General features: G+C 37.6%; 1 protein-coding gene across 7 annotated transcripts in view; it reads right to left on the bottom strand.

The window, feature by feature from the left end:
- Nucleotides 1–20,507, bottom strand: part of LOC138715483 (cGMP-dependent protein kinase, isozyme 1-like) — a 280,131-nt gene that overhangs the window by 58,647 nt on the left and 200,977 nt on the right. For all 7 annotated transcript variants that reach the window (XM_069848430.1, XM_069848431.1, XM_069848432.1 and 4 more), the window contains one exon: nucleotides 5,827–5,996. In XM_069848430.1, coding sequence (XP_069704531.1) covers nucleotides 5,827–5,996 — 170 coding nt within the window. The remainder of the gene's footprint in view (nucleotides 1–5,826; nucleotides 5,997–20,507) is intronic.

Genomic DNA, 20,507 nt, shown 5'->3' with positions numbered 1-20,507 from the left:
CTTGGTCGATTTACCACCCTCAATAAATTCTGAAAGTGATATCATTGAAATATAGTGAAATGAAGTAGCCGCACTGAAAGGTATATCTTGTTTTTTTTTAATAGCTAATTAAGCACTAAAAGTGAACCTTGTAACGAAATCAATGATATATTTCCACACCTTATTCTAAAAGCATTGAGGAGTTACATCAGTGTGAATAATAAACTTAATTACTGAGAATGAGAGCGAACATTTTGTAGTTTCCAAGTGAATTCCTGAACAGTTTAGATATGAATGGATTGACACTTCATATTTCACAATTGAAAGAAGGTTCTATTGTGATGTTATTGAGAATTCTTAATGTTTCGCAATGCCTGTTGAATGGCACTCGACTTATAGTTTGCAGTATGTATGATAAGTGTTTAGATCTAAGCATTATTACTGATGTAAATGTTGACCGAAGAATACTGCTTCCTCGCATTGATGTAATGCCATCAGATCCTTCTTTGCCATTTTCGTTCAAAAGAAGGCAATTTCCAATACGTTTTATAATGATCAATAAAGCTCAAGGCCAGATATTAGATGAAGTAGGCAATTATTTAACAGAACCTGTATTCAGTCATGAGCAGTTTTATGTTGCACTATCCCAAGCATTCTTGAATGACTTGGAGGTTGAAATAGAACTGAAGTGCAGGCACACAGCAAATTTCATACGGAAGAAGTGCTATGGGTTTGTGCAAATGAATGCTGCACAGTAGCACGGGTGGTGGTGGTGGTGGTGGTGGTGGTGGTGGGGTTGGTGGTGGTGGTGGTGGTGGTGGTGGTGGTGGTGGTGGTGGTGGTGGGGGTGGTGGTGGTGGTGGTGGTGGGGGGGTGGTGGTGGTGGTGGTGGTGGTGGTGGTGGTGGTGGTGGTGGGGGGGTGGTGGTGGTGGTGGTGGGGTTGGTGGTGGTGGTGGTGGTGGTGGTGGTGGTGGGGTTGGTGGTGGTGGTGGTGGTGGTGGTGGTGGTGGTGGGGGGGTGGTGGTGGTGGTGGTGGGGTTGGTGGTGGTGGTGGTGGGGTTGGTGGTGGTGGTGGGGTTGGTGGTGGTGGTGGTGGTGGTGGTGGTGGTGGTGGTGGGGTTGGTGGTGGTGGTGGTGGGGTTGGTGGTGGTGGTGGGGTTGGTGGTGGTGGTGGTGGTGGTGGTGGTGGGGGTGGGGGGGTGGTGGTGGTGGGGGGGGTGGTGGTGGTGGTAGTGACAGCAGCAGTGGCAGCAGCAGTGGCGGCAGCGGTGGCGGCAGCGGTGGCGGCAGCGGCAGCAGCAGCAGCAGCAGCAGTAGTAGTAGTAGTAGTAGTAGTAGTAGTAGTAGTAGTAGTAGTAATAATAATAATAATGTTATTACTATTGATCCTTAATTCACAAGCATTTTATATTTACAGCCATTACCATATACAGTACTGTACTTTAAAGATTTATTATTATTATTATTATTATTATTATTATTATTATTATTATTATTATTATTATTGAGATGGGTAGGGCATGTAGGACGTATGGGCAAATCCAGAAATGCATATGGAGTGTTAGTTGGAAGGCCGGAGGGAAAAAGACCTTTGGGGAGGCCGAGACATAGATGGGAAGATATATATATATATTTTTTTTGCCTTGCTGTTATTTATACTCACTTTAACATCTTTGGTCATATCGCGAGTTAATCTTTAGTTGAAATCCGAAGGCCTGTGTACTATTGTTGAGACTGGTTCTATTGTTGTGAACTAGATGGCGACTGTATATGTATGACTGATTTGTTATGAATATGATTTCGGTGATGAATGAGGCCGGTGATTTTCAGGGATATTATGGCCCGAATTTCCTGGCATTTGCCTTACGGTTGAGGAAAAACCCTGAAAAACCTCAACTAGGAAATTCAACCCGACCGGGAATCGAACCCGGGCCATCTGCGTAAGAGACCAGCATGCTGACCCCTACACCACAGAGGTGGTCAAGATAATATAAAAATGAATTTGAGGGAGGTGAGATATGATGGTAGAGACTGGATTAATCTTGCACAGGATAGGGACCGATGGCAGGCTTATGTGAGGGCGGCAATGAACTTGCGGGTTCCTTAAAAGCCAGTAAGTATTTTTATTGTTATTTATTGTTATGTCGTTGTTGTTTCAATGCTTTGCATCTAGCAATGAAGCCATTAGCATTTACTATTATTATTATGATGGAGGCCAGGTAACTCAATTGGTAGAGCAAGTGGCCACGGACCGAAAGGTCCTGGGTCCAATCCCGAGTAGTGACGCGATTTTTCTCATTGGCAAAATTATCAAAACGGCCCAGACGTTTGTTCAGCCTCCTATAAATTTGAGTATACCAGGTAAAAAGCGGTTGAAGCATGGTGCCGACCACAGCACCTCACCACCGCATTCTAGTGCCATGGTCAAGAAAGCACAGAATTCTACCTCGTGTACTGTATCCCAAGAACCTTTATGACTTATAAAGGGGATATCTTTACTTATTATTAATTATGACGACACTCTATCAACTAGATTACTCAAATGGAATTGATGATAGAGAAATGATGCTTTGGTAAAATGAGTCCGAAGGTGCCATATCCTATGAGATTACCTGATATTCGCCTTACAATTAGGAAAATAATAATAATAATAATAATAATAATAATAATAATAATAATAATAATAATAATAATAATAATAATATTTATTTGTCAGAAACCAGTGTACAAGGCCTGGATATGACATCGTCAGGTTCGATAATACACACACATGGACACATACACTCACACATGCACAAACAAACTTAGCACAAATAAATATAGACAAGTAAACAAATAATTATAAGCAAATAAACATACATAGTCAAAAAAACAAACACTGAGAAATAAACAAAACAAACACTGTGAGATAAACAGAGTATGCTGTAGGTTAACACATTTATATAAGGACAAAAGGTATGATTAAAATACAAAGAGACAAAAATTAAAATATAAAGAAAGGGTTACATTTCTAAAATACAATATTTACATCACACTCCATGAATTCATTCACTGAATAAAAAGGTCTGTACAGCAACCATCTATGTATGAAGGACTTTCTCGCCTCCAATGGTAACTTATTAAATATATTTATGCCATTAAAAAAGCAGGTATTTGAGCTCACACTCAATCTGCACCTTGTGTAATCTAATTTATCTTTATTTCTAGTGTTGAAGGAATGTATATCTGATCGAGTCTGATAAAGATCTATGTCGGATCTAAGGAATATCAAGGTTCTGTAAATGAATATATTGTAAACTGTCATTACCTTTAACTCTGGAAATAGTGGTCTACATGATTCCTTGGTATTTTTATTGAATACTACTCTCAGTGCTCGTTTTTGCAGTAATAAGACGCTGTTGACTCCTGTTGCACTTCCCCATATATGAATTCCATAGTTAATGTGAGATTCAAACAGTGCAAAATATACCTGACTGAGAGTTTCTGTTGAAACCAATGGCCTTAACTTCCTAAAACCAAAAATTACCCTCGACAATTTAGTACATATACTTGCTATGTGTTTGTGCCATCCTAATTTTGGATCCAAGTAAAAACCTAACAGTTTAACATAAGATATTTCATTATCTAGTGTGTTGGGGAGGCCTAAGATCTCGGAATAATCCCAACCAGACACAGCCCTAGTGCGACTGCAACCCACTGATATCAGAAGACACTGTATAATATATTGCATTAAACCTCATTAAAGTATTTCTCTTTCGAGTTCGTTATTAGTTCATAAAGAAGATGACAGATTTTTCTGTCCTTCGTGGAAAGGATTCGATATAGAGCTATAGAAGTATTTATCAGGTGGGACATGGAGTATTTCTAAGCACTTCAGCCTGAAGTTTTTCATGCATTCGTGATGGACTGAATTGCATGCTGGTTGTGCTGCCCAGCTAAGCTGGGTTCACCATCCACCACAATATTCATTCCTCACTAGCCATCAGATCTGTATACCATATCCCTAGTGGTGATTTACCATACTTGACAGATCTACATGAGTTGTCATATCCCTGTTAGGGGCTCCAATACACCTGATGTAAATCGAGGAGTCGTCTATAATCCCCCACCATTGCCATCCTATCAACCTTCGGACAAACAGCATGAAATGTTACCCATCATGGCAGACGATCAATTTGCCATCACGCGAAGACAAGTGGTGCCCAAGTATTCCAAAAAGAAATGATAATGAAAGGGGAATTGTGGAGAGTGTTTGTGAAATGATAAAGGGAAAACGGGAGAACTCTGAGAAAAACTTTCACAACATTATCTTTGTCCTCCACAAATACAATAATGGTACTGCAGAGATTTGAACTCAGGTCATAGTCGTCATAAGCCAGCACTCCGTCAACTGATCTAGCAGGGTGACTAAGAAAGAATTCAATATGGTGTCTAATCAACATTTTTATCTTCATTACAGAGAGCATTCCATTTACAGATTTTGAATATTCTCATGTTGTTATGCTTTGCCCAATGCAACCTAAGAGGTAGGAAGGCTCTGTTCTCTTGAAATTGTAAATTATTTGATTTGTCATGCTGTAGCTGTATATAAGATTGTGTTACTATTTACAATAAAATTATATTCACTTATATACAAAATGTGATTCTTCATTTGTAAGTTATTGTCATGTTTCTAGTGGAACTGAAACTGTATAGAAGTAAGTATACAGATGTTTCTTTAATGCTGGATAAACCTTTTACCTTTGATTTCTTCTTTTCAGTCATTCTAATGGTAATAATTTTTTCTTCATTATCAGTATTTTTACTTCCTCTGTTTCCATTTCGATGTATCTTCATGATTTGTGTTTAAAATTGCTATAGCCTATTCTTCAAAATCAGAATTAAAGAAATGTATAAGCATAAATGATGTAAAACCTCGGCAATACTAACTTATCCAGAAAATGAACTTCGATCGTTCATCGAAATGGTACACAACTCAAATGTTTGTTTTTAGTGTAGGCTATTATGATAACATTTATAAACGCAAATACCGTACAACAGATTTTAGCTTATATAGATCTTTAACAGATGGCCCCAGAACTCAGTTACCAAATATTTTAAGTTGGCTTTATTTTTGGTGATAGGGGTTTGTAGAACATTTTTATATCTCTTTGGTTTATTTTCTTGCTACCCGTATGAAGTTTTATGCCCGACCATGTCGAAATGTTATAATTATACACCTGGTAGTAGCCCTTTAATGCACCTCATTAAAGTACACCTATTCATTATAATTCAGTTGTTCAGCCAATGAGAAATCAGCATTGTACAATTATAAAACAGCAAGTATCGATTATTCTCGGATATGCAATCGGAAGACAATTAACAAAAAGTCACGGAGGTTGGAAATCCAATACTGTCACAGAAGGTTATGTTCTGTTACTATAATAATTAGCGTTAATTGTAAATAATATTAAAATAAATTCAATTAGTCATCTCGTTTTTCAATTCTAAATCAATTTCCAGGTTATATCAAGACTAATGTTCATGTTATTCTCTAGATTATATCAAGGTCAATGACATTCGTGCCTCGGAAAAAATCAATACTTTCGCGTCTGCGCACATCTCACAATTCAGGTCAGTTCCGCTCCTCACTTACATAACCATAACATGAATACTTATGAATAATTTCAAGTTAGAAATATGGTCAAGCATAAAAAGTCGTACGTATGAAACTTGCCTATAATGGTAATTAAGACGCTCGTATGAAAATTATGAAACTCGCGCTCGTTTCATAAACAAACATACTCGCGTCTTAATTACTACCATTATAGGCTCGTTGCATAATGTACTATTAAGTTGCTACTTACTACTTTCAGAAGATCTGACATCTTTGCTAGGATTTCTGTACTGAGGTCCTTAAGAAGGGGATGACTGCGCAGGAACTTGACTTTGTCTTCTATATCTTTAAGGCGGGTACGCATCATTATTTGTTGGAACACTTGCCTGTTGAGCACCCATACCCGAGCGTTGGTTACAACTGTGAACATACCGACATGTAAGATTATAGTATCAGTAGAATGCAAAGCCTTTGAATCGTGAAAACTAAGTGTTTCAATAAGTTGTTGAGATATCGAAAATTACCCTTCGGTCAACAAAGCTGAATGAAGAAGTGGTTATTAACGAAATAACAATATTTCAATATATCATTAATGTGGTTATTAACGAAACAGCAATATTTCAGTATATCATTAGTAACATCAGCAATAGTCATAACACTCAACTCATGAAGTGCAACTATATTATGTATGGTAAGGTATTCTGTTTTCAATACACAGGTCTTATACGGTAATTGAAGTGAGCGAAGAATGTATTCATTATCATACAATTCTGTCTTATACACAATTCTATCAATCTTCCTTCACTATCATTTTCTTCTTCCTCTCCGTTATTACCCGCTACTATTTCATCATTCTTTCTTTTGCCCAATCTTCTATTAAAGTCTCCTAAAACTAATAATTCATGGACATGGGCGGATACAAGGGGGGGGGGGATTAAGGGGATATATCCCCTCCCGAAATTTTGAGAAAAATATGAAACAAGAAACAAAAATAATATTAATTTTAATTCGTGAATGTACATAGGAATTAGAGAGTTTTCCACGTAAATTCTCTTTGCTAAAATGTTAAATTCCAAGAACTGCAGGAAGACAAACACAGCGTTCTTACTTCAAGACAGAGAGTCATGAAGAGTATTTTAGGCTTTTAATTTTCCTTCTCTTCTTAGACTATTTCATTAGTCAGCTCAAGGACAGGTTTTTAAATCATAAGGGAATCCTAAAGTCCATACAAACTTTTCTGCCTAAAAATATAGTGCGAGCATCAGATGAAGATTTAGAAACTGCTGTTCAGGCTGTAGTAAATAAGTGACCCAATGATGCTATGCATCACCAGAGTCTTTCTTCAATGAATTGAGGATGTGGAGAAGAAATTTCCTTGATCAGAAAAATCTTCACCTAATATCTACTGTTTTTATATCATCTTTGAACAGGTGCAATGAAATTATTTTTCCCTGCACTCGCAAGGCGCTGAAACTTTTCTGCACATTGCCTGTAACTACAGCAACACCAGAACGGTCGTTCTCAACATTGCAGCGTTTGAAGACTTACTTGAGGAGCACGATGGGAGCAGACAGATTAAATGGACTGGCCTTGATGTATATACATAAAAATGTAGAAGTAAAAGCTCATGAAGTACTGGATGAAATGTCTAAGAAGCCTCGTCGCCTTCTTCTGTAAATGTCATTCTGTCATTGTTTTTGTATTGCAGTCATTGTAAATGTTAAAATTATAAACTTATGGTTTATTTAACAACGCTCGCAATTGCCGAGGTTATATCAGCGTCGCTGGTGTGTCGGAATTTTTTCCCTCAGGATTCTTTTACATGCCAGTAAATCGACTGATATGAGGCCTGTCGCATTTAAACACACTTAAATGCCATCGAGCTGGGTTGGGGTAGAACCCGCAACTTCGAGCACAGAAGGCTATACCCACTATGCTACTCAGGCCAATTTGTAAATGTTTGTGACTCGGAAACAAATTGTGAGTATATAAACTTATTTCTCATTACTCCATTTTTACTATCTCCTCAAATCCCTCCCCGAAAAAAAATCCTGCGTCCGCCCTGTTCATGGATATTAGAACACGTATCCATGATTATATTCAAATTTTCAAAGAATTCATCTTTTATGCTCATTGAGGAGTCATTTGTTGGAGCGTATACCCCAATAACTTCTAATGTAATTTAAAAAAAATAAAAATTATCTTTAAAAATCTTTCATTTATTAACTTCCAATTTAATAAATTCTTCTTCCATTTCTTTTTGATTACAATGGAAACACCTGCTCTAGCCCTCTCTGTTATATCTATACCACTCCACAGATGAATATGTGTGTGTGTATCTAATGCTCTGGATTTAACAATGAAGCCATCATCCTTCTTGCTTCCCAATATTTTGATGGAAGGTCCACAAATGTCCTAAGAGTTTCACAATTAGCCAGGTGCTCCATCTCCATGTCCTCTTCTCTGGTGCACAGTAAGCATTTAGGTGAATTCAGTACTCCAATATGATGGAGGTGTTTACTGAGGCAATCATGACCAGTAATCAATCTAAACATGGTCACGGCAGATTTTCGAGGTAGATCAGGAATTAGTTTTGGATCTTTGAATGATTCTTTCCATTTTGAATTTTGATGTTTTGCCTGTTCGCTGTTACTTATTCTTTTTATGACTCGTTTTATTGATTCATATGTGAACTTGAAATTTGTTTTTGGGTTGATTTTAGTTCCTTTCTTTGCTAACATATCTGCTTTCTCGTTACTATTCAGTCCGCAGTGGGCCGGGATCCGTTCGAAGACCACCTTTTTATTTAGGATTTGAATTTGAATATATCCATTTACTTCCGCTTGTCCCTTTCCTTTCTTTTTTGTCTCAGTAAGTACAATCACATCTAAATCTTTCTTTTTAATTTTATAAACAACTTCTAATTTTCCAGTTATACTTTGTACATTCCATGTCCCCATAAGAATAGTCCTTTTCCTTAGCCATTGTCGATGTCCAAAAAACCGTCCTTTTTTCTTCTTTGGATTAGGCAATGTAGCTTAAAAATTTGTCCTAGGTAGGTTTGCTGGCCCTACGCTCAACCCTCAACCAGGAGGACCAGAGGACTTGACTTCGGGCATACTCTCGCCCTAGAGAGACTGCCTTCACTACGGCTAAGAGATCTCTCTTCCCTTGGTTTTCTGTCAGGGTTCCTTCCCTTAGCTAGTTCTGGTCCACTCCGGGTATTTTATTTCCCTGGTTTCCTTCCATATCTAAAGAAAGTTCCCCAAACCGCCACCTGGGAAGGTGCCTGATGGGGGACTAAAGAGGCATAACTGAGAAAATATCTGGGTGACAAGCATGAAAATTTTTAGCATGTATATATATCATACGTAGACACAGTGGCAGTGCGTCAATAAGAGCACAAGAGCACGTGAACACCTTGTTTCCATTAATGCACGACTAGTTTTATTATTTAATACCGTATTGACGTAGTGAGGAAGTATAATATCAGAATCGAGTATTTTAAACTTCCCACATCTTGCATAAACTTCTTATGTAAACTTGGCAACATCCGTTCACGTACGAGCCGTGCTCTTTTCGAGATGGTTACAGGAATTTCACGCATACGCGGAAGAATATTGTCTTTAGCTGGCCGCTTATGACTCGTCAAGAGCACAAAGCGTTAAGTGAACATGATAAGTATCTATCCTACAGATGTCAGGTGCATCGGTGCTTATCGTTCACGTGCTATATCTCGAGGAGGAAATTTAAAAGCCTGTAGATGTCAGCATCTGACTGTAGGAACGTTTACTTTACTTGAATGTGTGTACAATGCTGCTTGCGAGAGTGTAGTTTGTGAATTACTATACTTCAGTATCGACATAATAGCATAGTTTGACTTTCAAACACGTGCTGGCTGACTGTGGTGGTGATATGAATTTAAGTATCTGTATGGTAGTGTATAATATTTAAGAATAATATTTACTGGCATGTATTTATAGTAATCAATCTATGCGAATGAGATTACAGTACTGGTATAGGCTATAGTGTATCAGTGTGTTGTGAATCAAAATATATTACTGAACACACGCGTTTGTAAATAATGGGACTGTGGTATGTGTTCATTATTAACAAACGTAAACAATGAACTCTGTTCAATGAAATTTGGAACAGTAAAGAACTGGGTAAACTGGCTTACCAGGAAAAATTGGAAATAGAAAGACTGAGTTTCATTATTATTACTATTATTATTACTCTTATTATTATTATTATTATTATTATTATTATTATTATTATTATTATTATTATATGTCGTTTTGAATTTATATACTGTTTTTTTCGATAGTGAAACATTAGAATCATGACATTTCATATTAGAATAAACGTACAATTTCAAATTCTCTTCGATTTTGGAACCACAAAATTGTGAACACACATAATATTTTATCACGAGCCGCCACTGCGTAGACACCATAAAAAAAACAAGCGAAGGCAAGAAGTGGAATTCACTACTAATATCCAAGGACATCCCACATCAACCACGCAGGGAAACAGTTGCAGCAGTCCGTGTCATGATCTTCTAGCTGCTCATCTTCATCAGATCTCCATTTTGCCATCACCATCCTGTGTTTTGTGCAAAGCAGTGATAGCATCATGAACTTTGATCACGTTCAAAAGTACGGTGCATTAAAAGACTTTCAGTGTAAGTCAACAGGTGAACTCTACTGGGAAGTACGTAGACAAATTACTTTGTGTCAAGTGTCCAGACATTAAAATAAATACATAAATATATCGTAAGTGGAATATGTGTGCCAAAAATAAACCAACTACAGTGAAACCTGCCTTTGCGGTCACTTCATTTAAATGTCCACCTGACCAAAGGCCAATTTTCTCTGGAACCAATTAGATTTTCCATAAGATCAATACAAATTCTCTCTTTATTTAGCGGCCACCTCTTGTGCCGGCCAGCGGCCGGGGTCTATTTGGATTGGAACCTGACTATAACAGTCACTGTCCAACAAAAAATCTTTTCACGGATACTGTCTGACCTATTTTTTCAATGGTTAGAGGGCAGGAAGCAATGTCACGAGGACAATAGCTAAGTGTACAACAGTACACCCTCGATATCTTGGGGTTAGTTGGTTACTGTTTTATGACTCTTTGTCACTTTCCACTCTGATCCTGCACAGATTTAAATTCTTACTCGTTTTTAAAGGTTTGAAACACGGACTTTTTCTATCGAAAATGTCACAGTATGTTTTAGGTCAGTAGTTAACCATTCGAATTTTTTATATTTTTTTCTCCACTTTCTATCTTTCTCTATTTGGGCTAGCTTTTACGAATTTTTCTTCTTTTCATTCAGTTGATTCAGAGGAACTGTGAAGATAGTTTGAGAGAGAAATCATATCTAACAATAAATCTAGAGTGATGTTAAGTTTAGAGGCAAGACAAAAAATGATTGAAGGAAGTGAGAAGGGAACATGTGCGAGAAAAATTGCAAAAATATTCAAATGTGGAAGGACACAAATAAACGGTATAATTAAGAATAAAGATGAAATATTAAAAGAATTAGAAAAAAATATGTGTGGAGGCCAAAAAAGGAAGAGACAATCTGTGTTTAGTAATGTGAATGATTTCGTTTACGAATGGTTCAAGTGTGCGAGGGCGAAGAAATTGCCAGTAAGCGAGTATATAATTCAAGAGAAAGCTCTTGAAATTACCAAAGAACTCAATGTAAGCAATTTTTTGCTAGTAATGGGTGGTTAGAGCGGACATCACATGTCCAGCCCCTTGATCAAGGTATTATCCATTAATTTAAACTGAGGTACCGTAAGCGAGTTTTGAAAAGGCTAGTTCCAAGAATGGAAGAGGCTGACATTAATATGCACAATTGTTGTGTACGCACAATACTAAAAAGTGAATGAAATTCAGTATTTTCATGCTGATTCATAAAAACCGCAACCTTAATCAAACGGCCACCTGATAAAACGGCCATTTTACAAGGTAACTTCAGATGGCCACTTTAGACAGGTTTCACTGTAGCTTAAGAACTACAGAAGTTAGAAATTTCACCCATCTCCTCCTTTAAAAATATTAAAGGGATATAAAATGGCAGTGAGCTCTGTGCACAAAAGAGAATCCCTCGTACAGTTCATTTATTGAAATGTACTTATATTTTGTGCTTAGAAAGGGCAGCACGTTTCTTATAATATGGCCTTCTTTTCCAAATCTGCATGTTGTGCTTGTATGGTGTAACTTTGAAAGAGGTTGGAGGATATCTTTCCTATTAAAGGCAATGATGTCAATTCTTGTCAGAATCTTCAGAAGATATGCAGTGAACTTCCTCACGGACTTCTCAGCAATAGCTATCCTAGCTCTATTGTGTCTATTATTGCGCAACAGTTCCGTTTTTCTGCAGAACCCAAACACATGTTTGAGTCTCATTGCAGCCTGAATGGCGATAATGGGTTGTGTTTTTAATTGGTTTATTTTACGATGCTTTATTAACTGCGATGGTTATCTCGCGTCTGAGTGAAATGTAAGAAAGTTACCCAGCATCTTTGCTTATGGATTGAGGGAAAACCTCGGAAAAACCTCAACCAGGTAATCTGTCCTATCCAGAATTTGAACCTGGGCCCACTAGTTTCACGGTCAGACATGCTAATCGTTATTCCACAGAGGTGGACTTGTGTTATGTTCAGTGGCGTAGCGTCAGGGGAGACTTTGAGACTGAGTCTACCAAAAAGAGTATACCGACCGAAAAATATAAATAAATAAACTACAATAGAGTCCAACTTATGTGCCATGTGATTAGGCAGTCTTGAAATTATTTGATGCGGCAGTACAGTCGTGTAAAGACTGAAACCTTCCGAGTCTCATACAAGTGTGAGTTATATAGCTTTTTCCATTGAATTTTAACCTGCCTGTTGAAGGAAGACAGGGTTTATTTATTTTCCATAAATGGCATAAGATGCAGCGTCTGAGACTGAATGCTGTTTTTGAGGGTTTAGTCTTTAACTACGTGCTCTCTTGAAGTGACACGAGGGTGGGAAACGATTGGTTGAATACGCCAATATCCCTCACTCACTGACAAAGTTTCAATAGTTAAATGAATATTCCGATTTTAATTGTTTTGGAAGTATGGACGATACTATTGATTTGGTTGATATTGATTAAAAACGCAACGCAGTTTTCGACACTGTTTTAGGAAAGAAAGTGCGAATTAAAAAGTAAAAGACCAACCCCTAAACTTGACATTATCTTGCATTAGAAGAGACAAAAGCGAACGTTTCAAACATCATGGTATGACAAATGTAATTGGTTAACCGGCAGTCATACTCAAAATAAATTGTATTGTTTTGTATGTCTATTGTTTGGGAAAGAAAAAGAGTGGAGTGAAGAAGGAATACCAAGCGTAAAGAAAGTAACGGAAACCGTGCAAATATGAAGCGTCTAAAAGACATACTCATAATAGGAAATCGTTTCAACTACTGGGTAGGGGCACACGAACTGAACATGTTTTACCTGAAGCTGCACGTTTGTTCGCCATTAAACACAATGAAGAAGTGTCTGCTAATCGCAAAATATTAGGTCGTCTTGTTCAAGCTGTAGCTTTCTTAGGAAAATAAGAACTAGCTTTCAGGGGAAACAGGGAAGGGTTGGAGTCAAAGAATAAGGATAATTTTATTAGAATTGTTAGACTATACTGCACAAGAAGACAGTGGCGTAGCGTCAATGTAAGCTAAAAAGCTTAGCTTCCCCAGTTAATAATAATTTCATAATAAACCTGCAGTTTATGAAGAAAATTATTTATTAATTTTAATAGAATTTATATTTACGCATTAAATATTGTGATGCGGCAGCTCAGGATGATTTGTGATGCAGCAGTAAACAAGAAGCCTGCACACACCAGCTTCCAAGCAGACCGGTTTCTTCTGTGTAATCCACCCCGCAGATTTCCCATCCCTTCCTAAGCTACCCTAGTCGCAAGGCTCGCAAAGAAGCTAGCTTTAACATTTAAAATAAGTAGTTTTCCGCGTTTTCCCTTTTCGTCAGTTGTGTTCAGTTGAAGTGTTAGTGTGCATTGTGGCTGATATAATAAATAATGAGCGAAATAACAGTTCCTGACACCAATTTACTTGAATTTTTTTAGGACAATTGTATTATCAAAACTGACTTAAGAACAAAAGTGTGATTTAAAAAAGAAATGACCGACTCCCTTGCTGTCAATGAAGGACACAACCAAAAGACAGACGCATATTTACGTAATGATACTAATATATTGTGATTTCTCTAAGTATGACAGGGAGTGAGCTAATGTTATACGTATACGTGTCTATTTGTTAAGAGATGTGTAAACCGTGAAATCATATTATACTACGTATCATTTGAGGTCATGCCTTATTGGTGTTACTTACGATGTTCCAACCAATCTTCGACTGCTGACTTGAAATTGACTACAGTCAAGTACCCATACTTGGGACAGTAGCCTTACTTGGGACATTTTGGAACTTCTCATTCTACAAAGTTTCCTATCTTGACAATTGTTTATAGTGAGCTGGAAGCATGTTTAATTACAAGGACGATGTTTTAGTTGAGTTATGAAATGAAATCAAGTTCATTTTAACTGATTTTGTATTGGAGTTTAGAGTTTTGAAGTTCTTACCAAAAAAAGGTGAATTATTTCGTAAGATTAACTTTAATTACCACTACTCTCTGAGCAGCTTCTAGAATTTGCTGATCCCTGATATGTAATGTCTGTAATGTTTCCTTCAATTCCTAACCACTGTTTTTAAAATGTCTTATTTCATTTCCTTCTTTTTAATATGTTTTTAAAAACGTGTATAGGTGTTCCTTACTTGGGACAGTGTCCCAAGTTATGTCAGCATTTGTAGTAATGTCATTTCTAGGTTAGGCCTACACTTCAAATGATCTTTTTTCAGACTGAGGTCGATTTTAATAAAAAAAATGAGTCAGACCAAGAGGAGTTATATTAACTTTGATGATGAAAATCTAAATCGTGCGGCTGAGGCTGTTCGCCAGAGCCAGAATATCAAGAGAGCTAGGGCAGCTGTGTCTCCAGAAATTATAGATTCATATTTTGAAGAACTATCAGAGACTCTGAAGGATGTTCCGCCAGAAGCTATCATTAATTACGATGAGACAAGCATGCAGGGTAATCCAGGAAAGAGTAAGGTTAACGTCCACAGAAGTTGCAAATACCCAGAACGAATAATCGACTTCTCAAAATCAAACTTCTCAGTGATGTTTGCCAGTACAACAAGTGGTGTTGCCTTGTCATCATATGTAGTTTACAAGGCTGATCACTTATATAGCACATGGACAGAAGGCGGACCAGCTGGAACGAGATATAACCGATCAAAATCTGGTTGGTTTGAGGGAAACATTTTTGAGGAATGGTTCGAAACGATAGCTTTGCCATATATGAAAAAACTTTGTGATTGCCCTAAAGCTATTATTGGTGACAACCTTGCCAGCCACATTTCTGTTAGAGTTTTACAACAGTGTATTGACAAGAATATTCAATTCATATTATTTCCACCTAACAGCACACATTTGTGCCAACCCTTGGACTTAGTCTTCTTCTGTCCACTTAAAGTAGTATGGCGGAGACAGCTGACGGACTGGAAGATGAAGTACAAGGGGGCTATAAGAAAAGATCAGTTTCCTAGACTGTTGAAGAAGATCCTGGATGAACTTGGGACTGTGCAGCTGAAAATTTGAAAGCAGGTTTTCAAAAGGGTGGAATCTATCTGCTCAATAAATATAGTGTTGCAGCGCCTACCTTAAGTTTCTCAAGCTGAAGATGACTCTGCTTCAGCAGCAAGGTGGACTTCATCATTTGAAGAATTCTTGAAAAACACCCGTGAAAAAGAAACTAAAGTGAACCCAAGGAGGAAGAAGATAACAGTCACACCTGGCAAAAGTCTGACGGAGCGAAATGTGATTGAAGAACTAAGAAAGAATGAAACTGAAACTGCCCAAAAACGAAGAGAAAAAGAAAATCACAAGAAGGTGACACATCAAGCTAGAAGGAATAAGAGGAAGGCTTCTGACAATGGAAATTGCAGTGGTGACCCTGCTGATGATCCAGAACCAGTGCCTGAAAAACGAAGAGGAAAGAAAAACAATGAAGATGAGAGTACAGACGAAAGCGACGTGATATCACTCCATCATTATCAGATGAGGAGGAACATTTTGCAGTATTGTCTGATAATGGCGAACAAGAAATAAATATTGCAACAATTACTAACCAGCAGCAAGTGCATGCAGACATTGACAACATGGAATAATAGCAGTGACCAACCACCAACTCATGTTGAAATAAATGACTTTGTTATCGTTGAATTTCTTTATGATCAAACCACGGAAAAGCAATTCAAAAAAACCTTTACTGGAAGAGTAACAAGTAAGAGCAATGACAGTTCCTTCTACAAAATTAGTTTCATGCGAAACTACATGGGGTCGCGAGATGTTTTCATTTTTCCTAACGTACAGGATGTTGATGATTGTATTCCATTAGAAAGAATTAAAAGGGTTCTGAAACCAGTGTCTGAATTCAGGGGTAGATACACTTTCGTTTTGTAAACTAAATAATTAAGGTGATTCTTAATGGGTTTAGCTCTTTAAAATTTGTTTGTAAGCTTAAACTGTTATAAAGTATCCTAAACAAACAATTTTTGTACATGAATAAAGGTTATTTTGTTGTGTAATATTGCTCATGTTCACAACATTGTATTGTCTAATGTCCCATGTTAGGTAATACCCACCCAAACATGGTACAGAAGCTAAAACAAATAGTGTCCCAAGTAAGGGAACATGTACCCTAACTTGGGACAAGGAAGATTTTTTTAAATAAAAAAAATATATTGAGAGAGAGAGAATTTTTATTTCATGTCACAAATAGTGCTGATAGAGTTCAGTATTTCTACATATTTATTATTATCCAATTCTAATTTTTCAAAACTGGTATTTAGCTATGAATTTGTAAACTGTCCCAAGTATGGGTACTTGACTGTACTATTTATTTTAAGACTATATTTTTGTAATACGTTTTCTCATATTGCATGAAAGACAACTTGAGTTAGCTTCCCCTACTCAAAGTTTCATGCTACGCCACTGCAAGAAGAACAATTTATGAAGGGCCACTTATCTTCTTCTTGTTTCAAAGGCATTTCGCCAGATATCCAGAACGAACTGATTAAGATTATCACGTCAGTTCTAAATGAACAGATTCAGAGATAAATTAAAGAAGCTTGCATGAGGTATCCAATGTTTCGTCCACTTGCACAGATAGGCCTACAATTTTGTTAGCTTGATGCTTATTAACTTGGTATATAGTAAATACTGAAAGTTGAACTGACTAGTTGTAGATCTAATTATCATCATCATCATCATCATCATCATCATCATCATCATCATCATCATCATCATCATCATCATCAAGTGATCTAAGATTTTAAAACAGAATATTAATACGATTGGGTATATCATGATTAAAAAAATAATAATTTGTTTGAAATTAATAGAATGTGGTAGGTACTCACTTACAGTGGCGTGCAAATTAATCCGAACACGACATATTTTTACATTTTCTGTCATTGTTGGCCTCACAGCTGCTCATACCGCTTTAATTGACATCTGTAGTACGTGTAATTCCATTGTTGAAGGTCTGTCGTTATTATTTTTTTTTTATAATATGTGACATTTTGCCTGTCGTTTTGTACTTATAAGCATTTCAGTTGTGTTGAAGACTTAATACTGCAATCCTGTGTACATTCTGTCGTCTTCACAAATGGATACAACTCCACGAAAACGGTCTAAAATTATAACATTAGCAGAGCATTCTTCTATGACACAGAGGCAAATTGCTGCAGAATGTCACATCGGTTTGGCTACTGTTAATTCGATCATGAAACGATACAGGGAAACTGGATCCATCACACCCCAGAAAAAAGGAAACTGTGGCCGGAAAAGGAAGACTTCACCTGCAGATGATCGTTTAATTGTCAGGAAAAGTAAATTAAATCCTAGACTAACTGCTGTCGACTTAACCCGCGAGTTAAGGCTACCACTGGGGCGAATATTCACGTCACAACAGTGCGGCGTAGGCTTTTGGAAGCTGGACGAAGGGCTCGTAAGCCTATTAAGAAGCAACTGCTAACCACTGTTGTGTGCAAAAAACGCTTAATGTGGGCAAAATTACATCAACACTGGACAGTGAATGACTGGAAGAATGTACTTTTTTCCGATGAGTCTCATTTCGAGGTCCACAGCCACCGTGTTTCTTACGTACGGAAAGGATCCGAAAAAGTAACAGTAGTTCATCTCCAACAAGCACCCAAATACCCTCCTAAAGTAATGTTTTGGGGTTGTTTTACACATGAAGGGCCTGGAGCATTAATACCTATCAAGGGAATGATGAATTCTGACAAATATATTCACTTATTGGAAACCAGAATCGTACCTTAGCTGCAAAAATCATTTCCGGATGGCAGAGGTGTGTTCCAACAAGACCTGGCACCATGCCATACGTCTCGAAAAACTACAGAATTCTTCAACAAGATGAATATTCAGGTACTCCCCTGGCCAGGCAACTCACCTGACACCAACCCCATTGAGAACTTGTGGTCAATTTGCAAAACAAGAATGCAAAAAATGGATTGTTCTACAAAGGAGAAGATGATTTCTGCCCTCATTGGTGTATGGTTTCGCGATGAAGAATATTTGTGGGAAATTAGTGAAATCCATGCCAAATCGTCTCAGAGCTTTACTAGGAACAAGGGAGGCCACATAGATTACTGAGGTATGTCTTAGATCCTTTTTTTTTTTTTATCCCGTTTGAGTGTTTTTGCATAAGTAATTACGTTGTTCGGATTAATTTGCACGCTACTGTATATTGTATATATTGCTTCTAGCTTGTACCGAAATCAAACAAAAATTGAGTGTCGACAAATTTTTAATATAGTGTACCCAGGCCATATTGCTACGCTACGCCATTGGTTATGTTGTAAGCTCTTAAGGGAACAGGGACAAATTGAAAGATAACTTTATTGCGTTGGTATATTCGAATAAGGATGGATAGTTTTTTTGTTGACCTCCATGCATTGACCTATAGTTTTTTGTTAATATTCATGCACTGGCAGTAGAACATAATGACTCTTTTTCCTTTATGTGATAGTTTGCAACATGACTGAAAAGATGAGACTCTTAAAACATCTCTTAATTTACTTCTTTTGGCATTTGGTGGCGAAGTGTCTTCTGATATTATAGAGTTTTGAAGGGACATAGTTCGTTCTTCATTCAGCTTCCTTAAGTGATGCAGATGTACGAGGGGGATCCAGGAAATAATGACCGTTTTGTTGTAATAATTAAAAAAATATATATTTATTTGAAAAAACAAAGTCTGTTACATAACTGAAGCTTCCTTTACTTCTCTACATAATCACCACCTACATTTAAACATTTGTCGTATCTGTTCACTAGCTTTAGAATTCCCGTGTTATACTCCTCTGCCGCCAGTTCATTAAGCCAGGTGTTCACTGTCTTCTTCAACTCTTCATCACTTTCAAAACGCGTACCACCCAGAAAGTCTTTCAGCTTAGTGAAAAGGTGAAAATCGCTAGGAGCAAGGTCTGGACTATAGGGCGGATGATCAAAGATTTCCCAACCGAATTGATCCAGCAATTCTCGAGTTGAAGCAGCAGTGTGCGGGCGGGCGTTGTCGTGAAGAAGCACAACTCCTCTCGAAAGCATTCCTCGCCTCTTGTTTTGGATGACTCGCCGTAGTTTTTGTAAAGTCTCACAATAACGATTTGCATTGATCGTAGTGCCTTTTGGCATGAAATCCAGCAAAAGAACACCTTTGCGATCCCAAAAGACAGTAGCCATGACTTTTTGTGTTGAGAGAGTCTGTTTGAATTTTCTCGGTTTCTTGGGTGATGAGGGATGATGCCACTGACGTGATTGGCGCTTGGTCTCTCATCACCAGTCACAATTTGATCAAGAAAGGCGTCTCCATCTGTGTGATATCGTATCAAGAATGTCAATGCTGAGGCCATTCTCTGAGTTTTGTGTTGGTCACTCAGTTGCCGTGGAACCCATCGTGCACAGATTTTGTGGTAGCCAAGATGTTGCAATACAATTTCACCAAGCAAAGAACGAGAAATGTCAGGAAAGGCAATATGCAATTCGTCGAGTGATGTGCGCCTGTCTTGCAAGATTCTATCGTTCACTTTAGTCTTCAGGTCTTCTGTGATGAATGATGGGCGTCCGGGTCGAGTTTCATCGTGGCCATTTGTTCGCCCATTGTTGAACATTTCGCACCATTTTCTCACATTTCTTTCATTCATTACAGTATCACCATACACTTCTTTCAATTGCCGGTAAATTTCTGCAGGTTTCAAATGTCGGGCATTCAAAAATCGAATCACACTCCTCACCTCACAGTCGGCGGGATTATCAATCACGTCGTTCACTTTGAAGTAACACAAAATGCACAATGGCGACTTGTTGCAACCAGTACTCACAACATTATGAGAACACATGTTAAGGAAGCCAGTTGACCTTCAAACAAGGAAGGGGAGTCAGCTGCGCAGCGGGTATGCGCGAACGGTCGTTATTTCCTGGATTTCCCTCGTATATCATTAATGGGTAAAAGGTGATTACATATTTATAACAGTAAAGAAATCATGTTCTTTGTGCCCATAAAATATTGTTTTTAATGACATTTACAGACTAAAACAAATCTTTACTGCTATCATACATTATAATTTTAGGTATAATACATGTAGGACAGAAAACATGAAGTTATTTAATTTCATATCATTTTTCTTCAAGTCCAAATTAATTGCCGATATTTAAAAAATGAACATAATGATATTCACCTTAAAGCTGTAAGAATATTATTATACTATACCAAATAGTAAC

This window comes from Periplaneta americana, chromosome 15, assembly GCF_040183065.1.
Source record: "Periplaneta americana isolate PAMFEO1 chromosome 15, P.americana_PAMFEO1_priV1, whole genome shotgun sequence".
Classification (NCBI taxonomy): domain Eukaryota; kingdom Metazoa; phylum Arthropoda; class Insecta; order Blattodea; family Blattidae; genus Periplaneta; species Periplaneta americana.
This window is presented reverse-complemented; position numbering and strand designations above follow the sequence as displayed.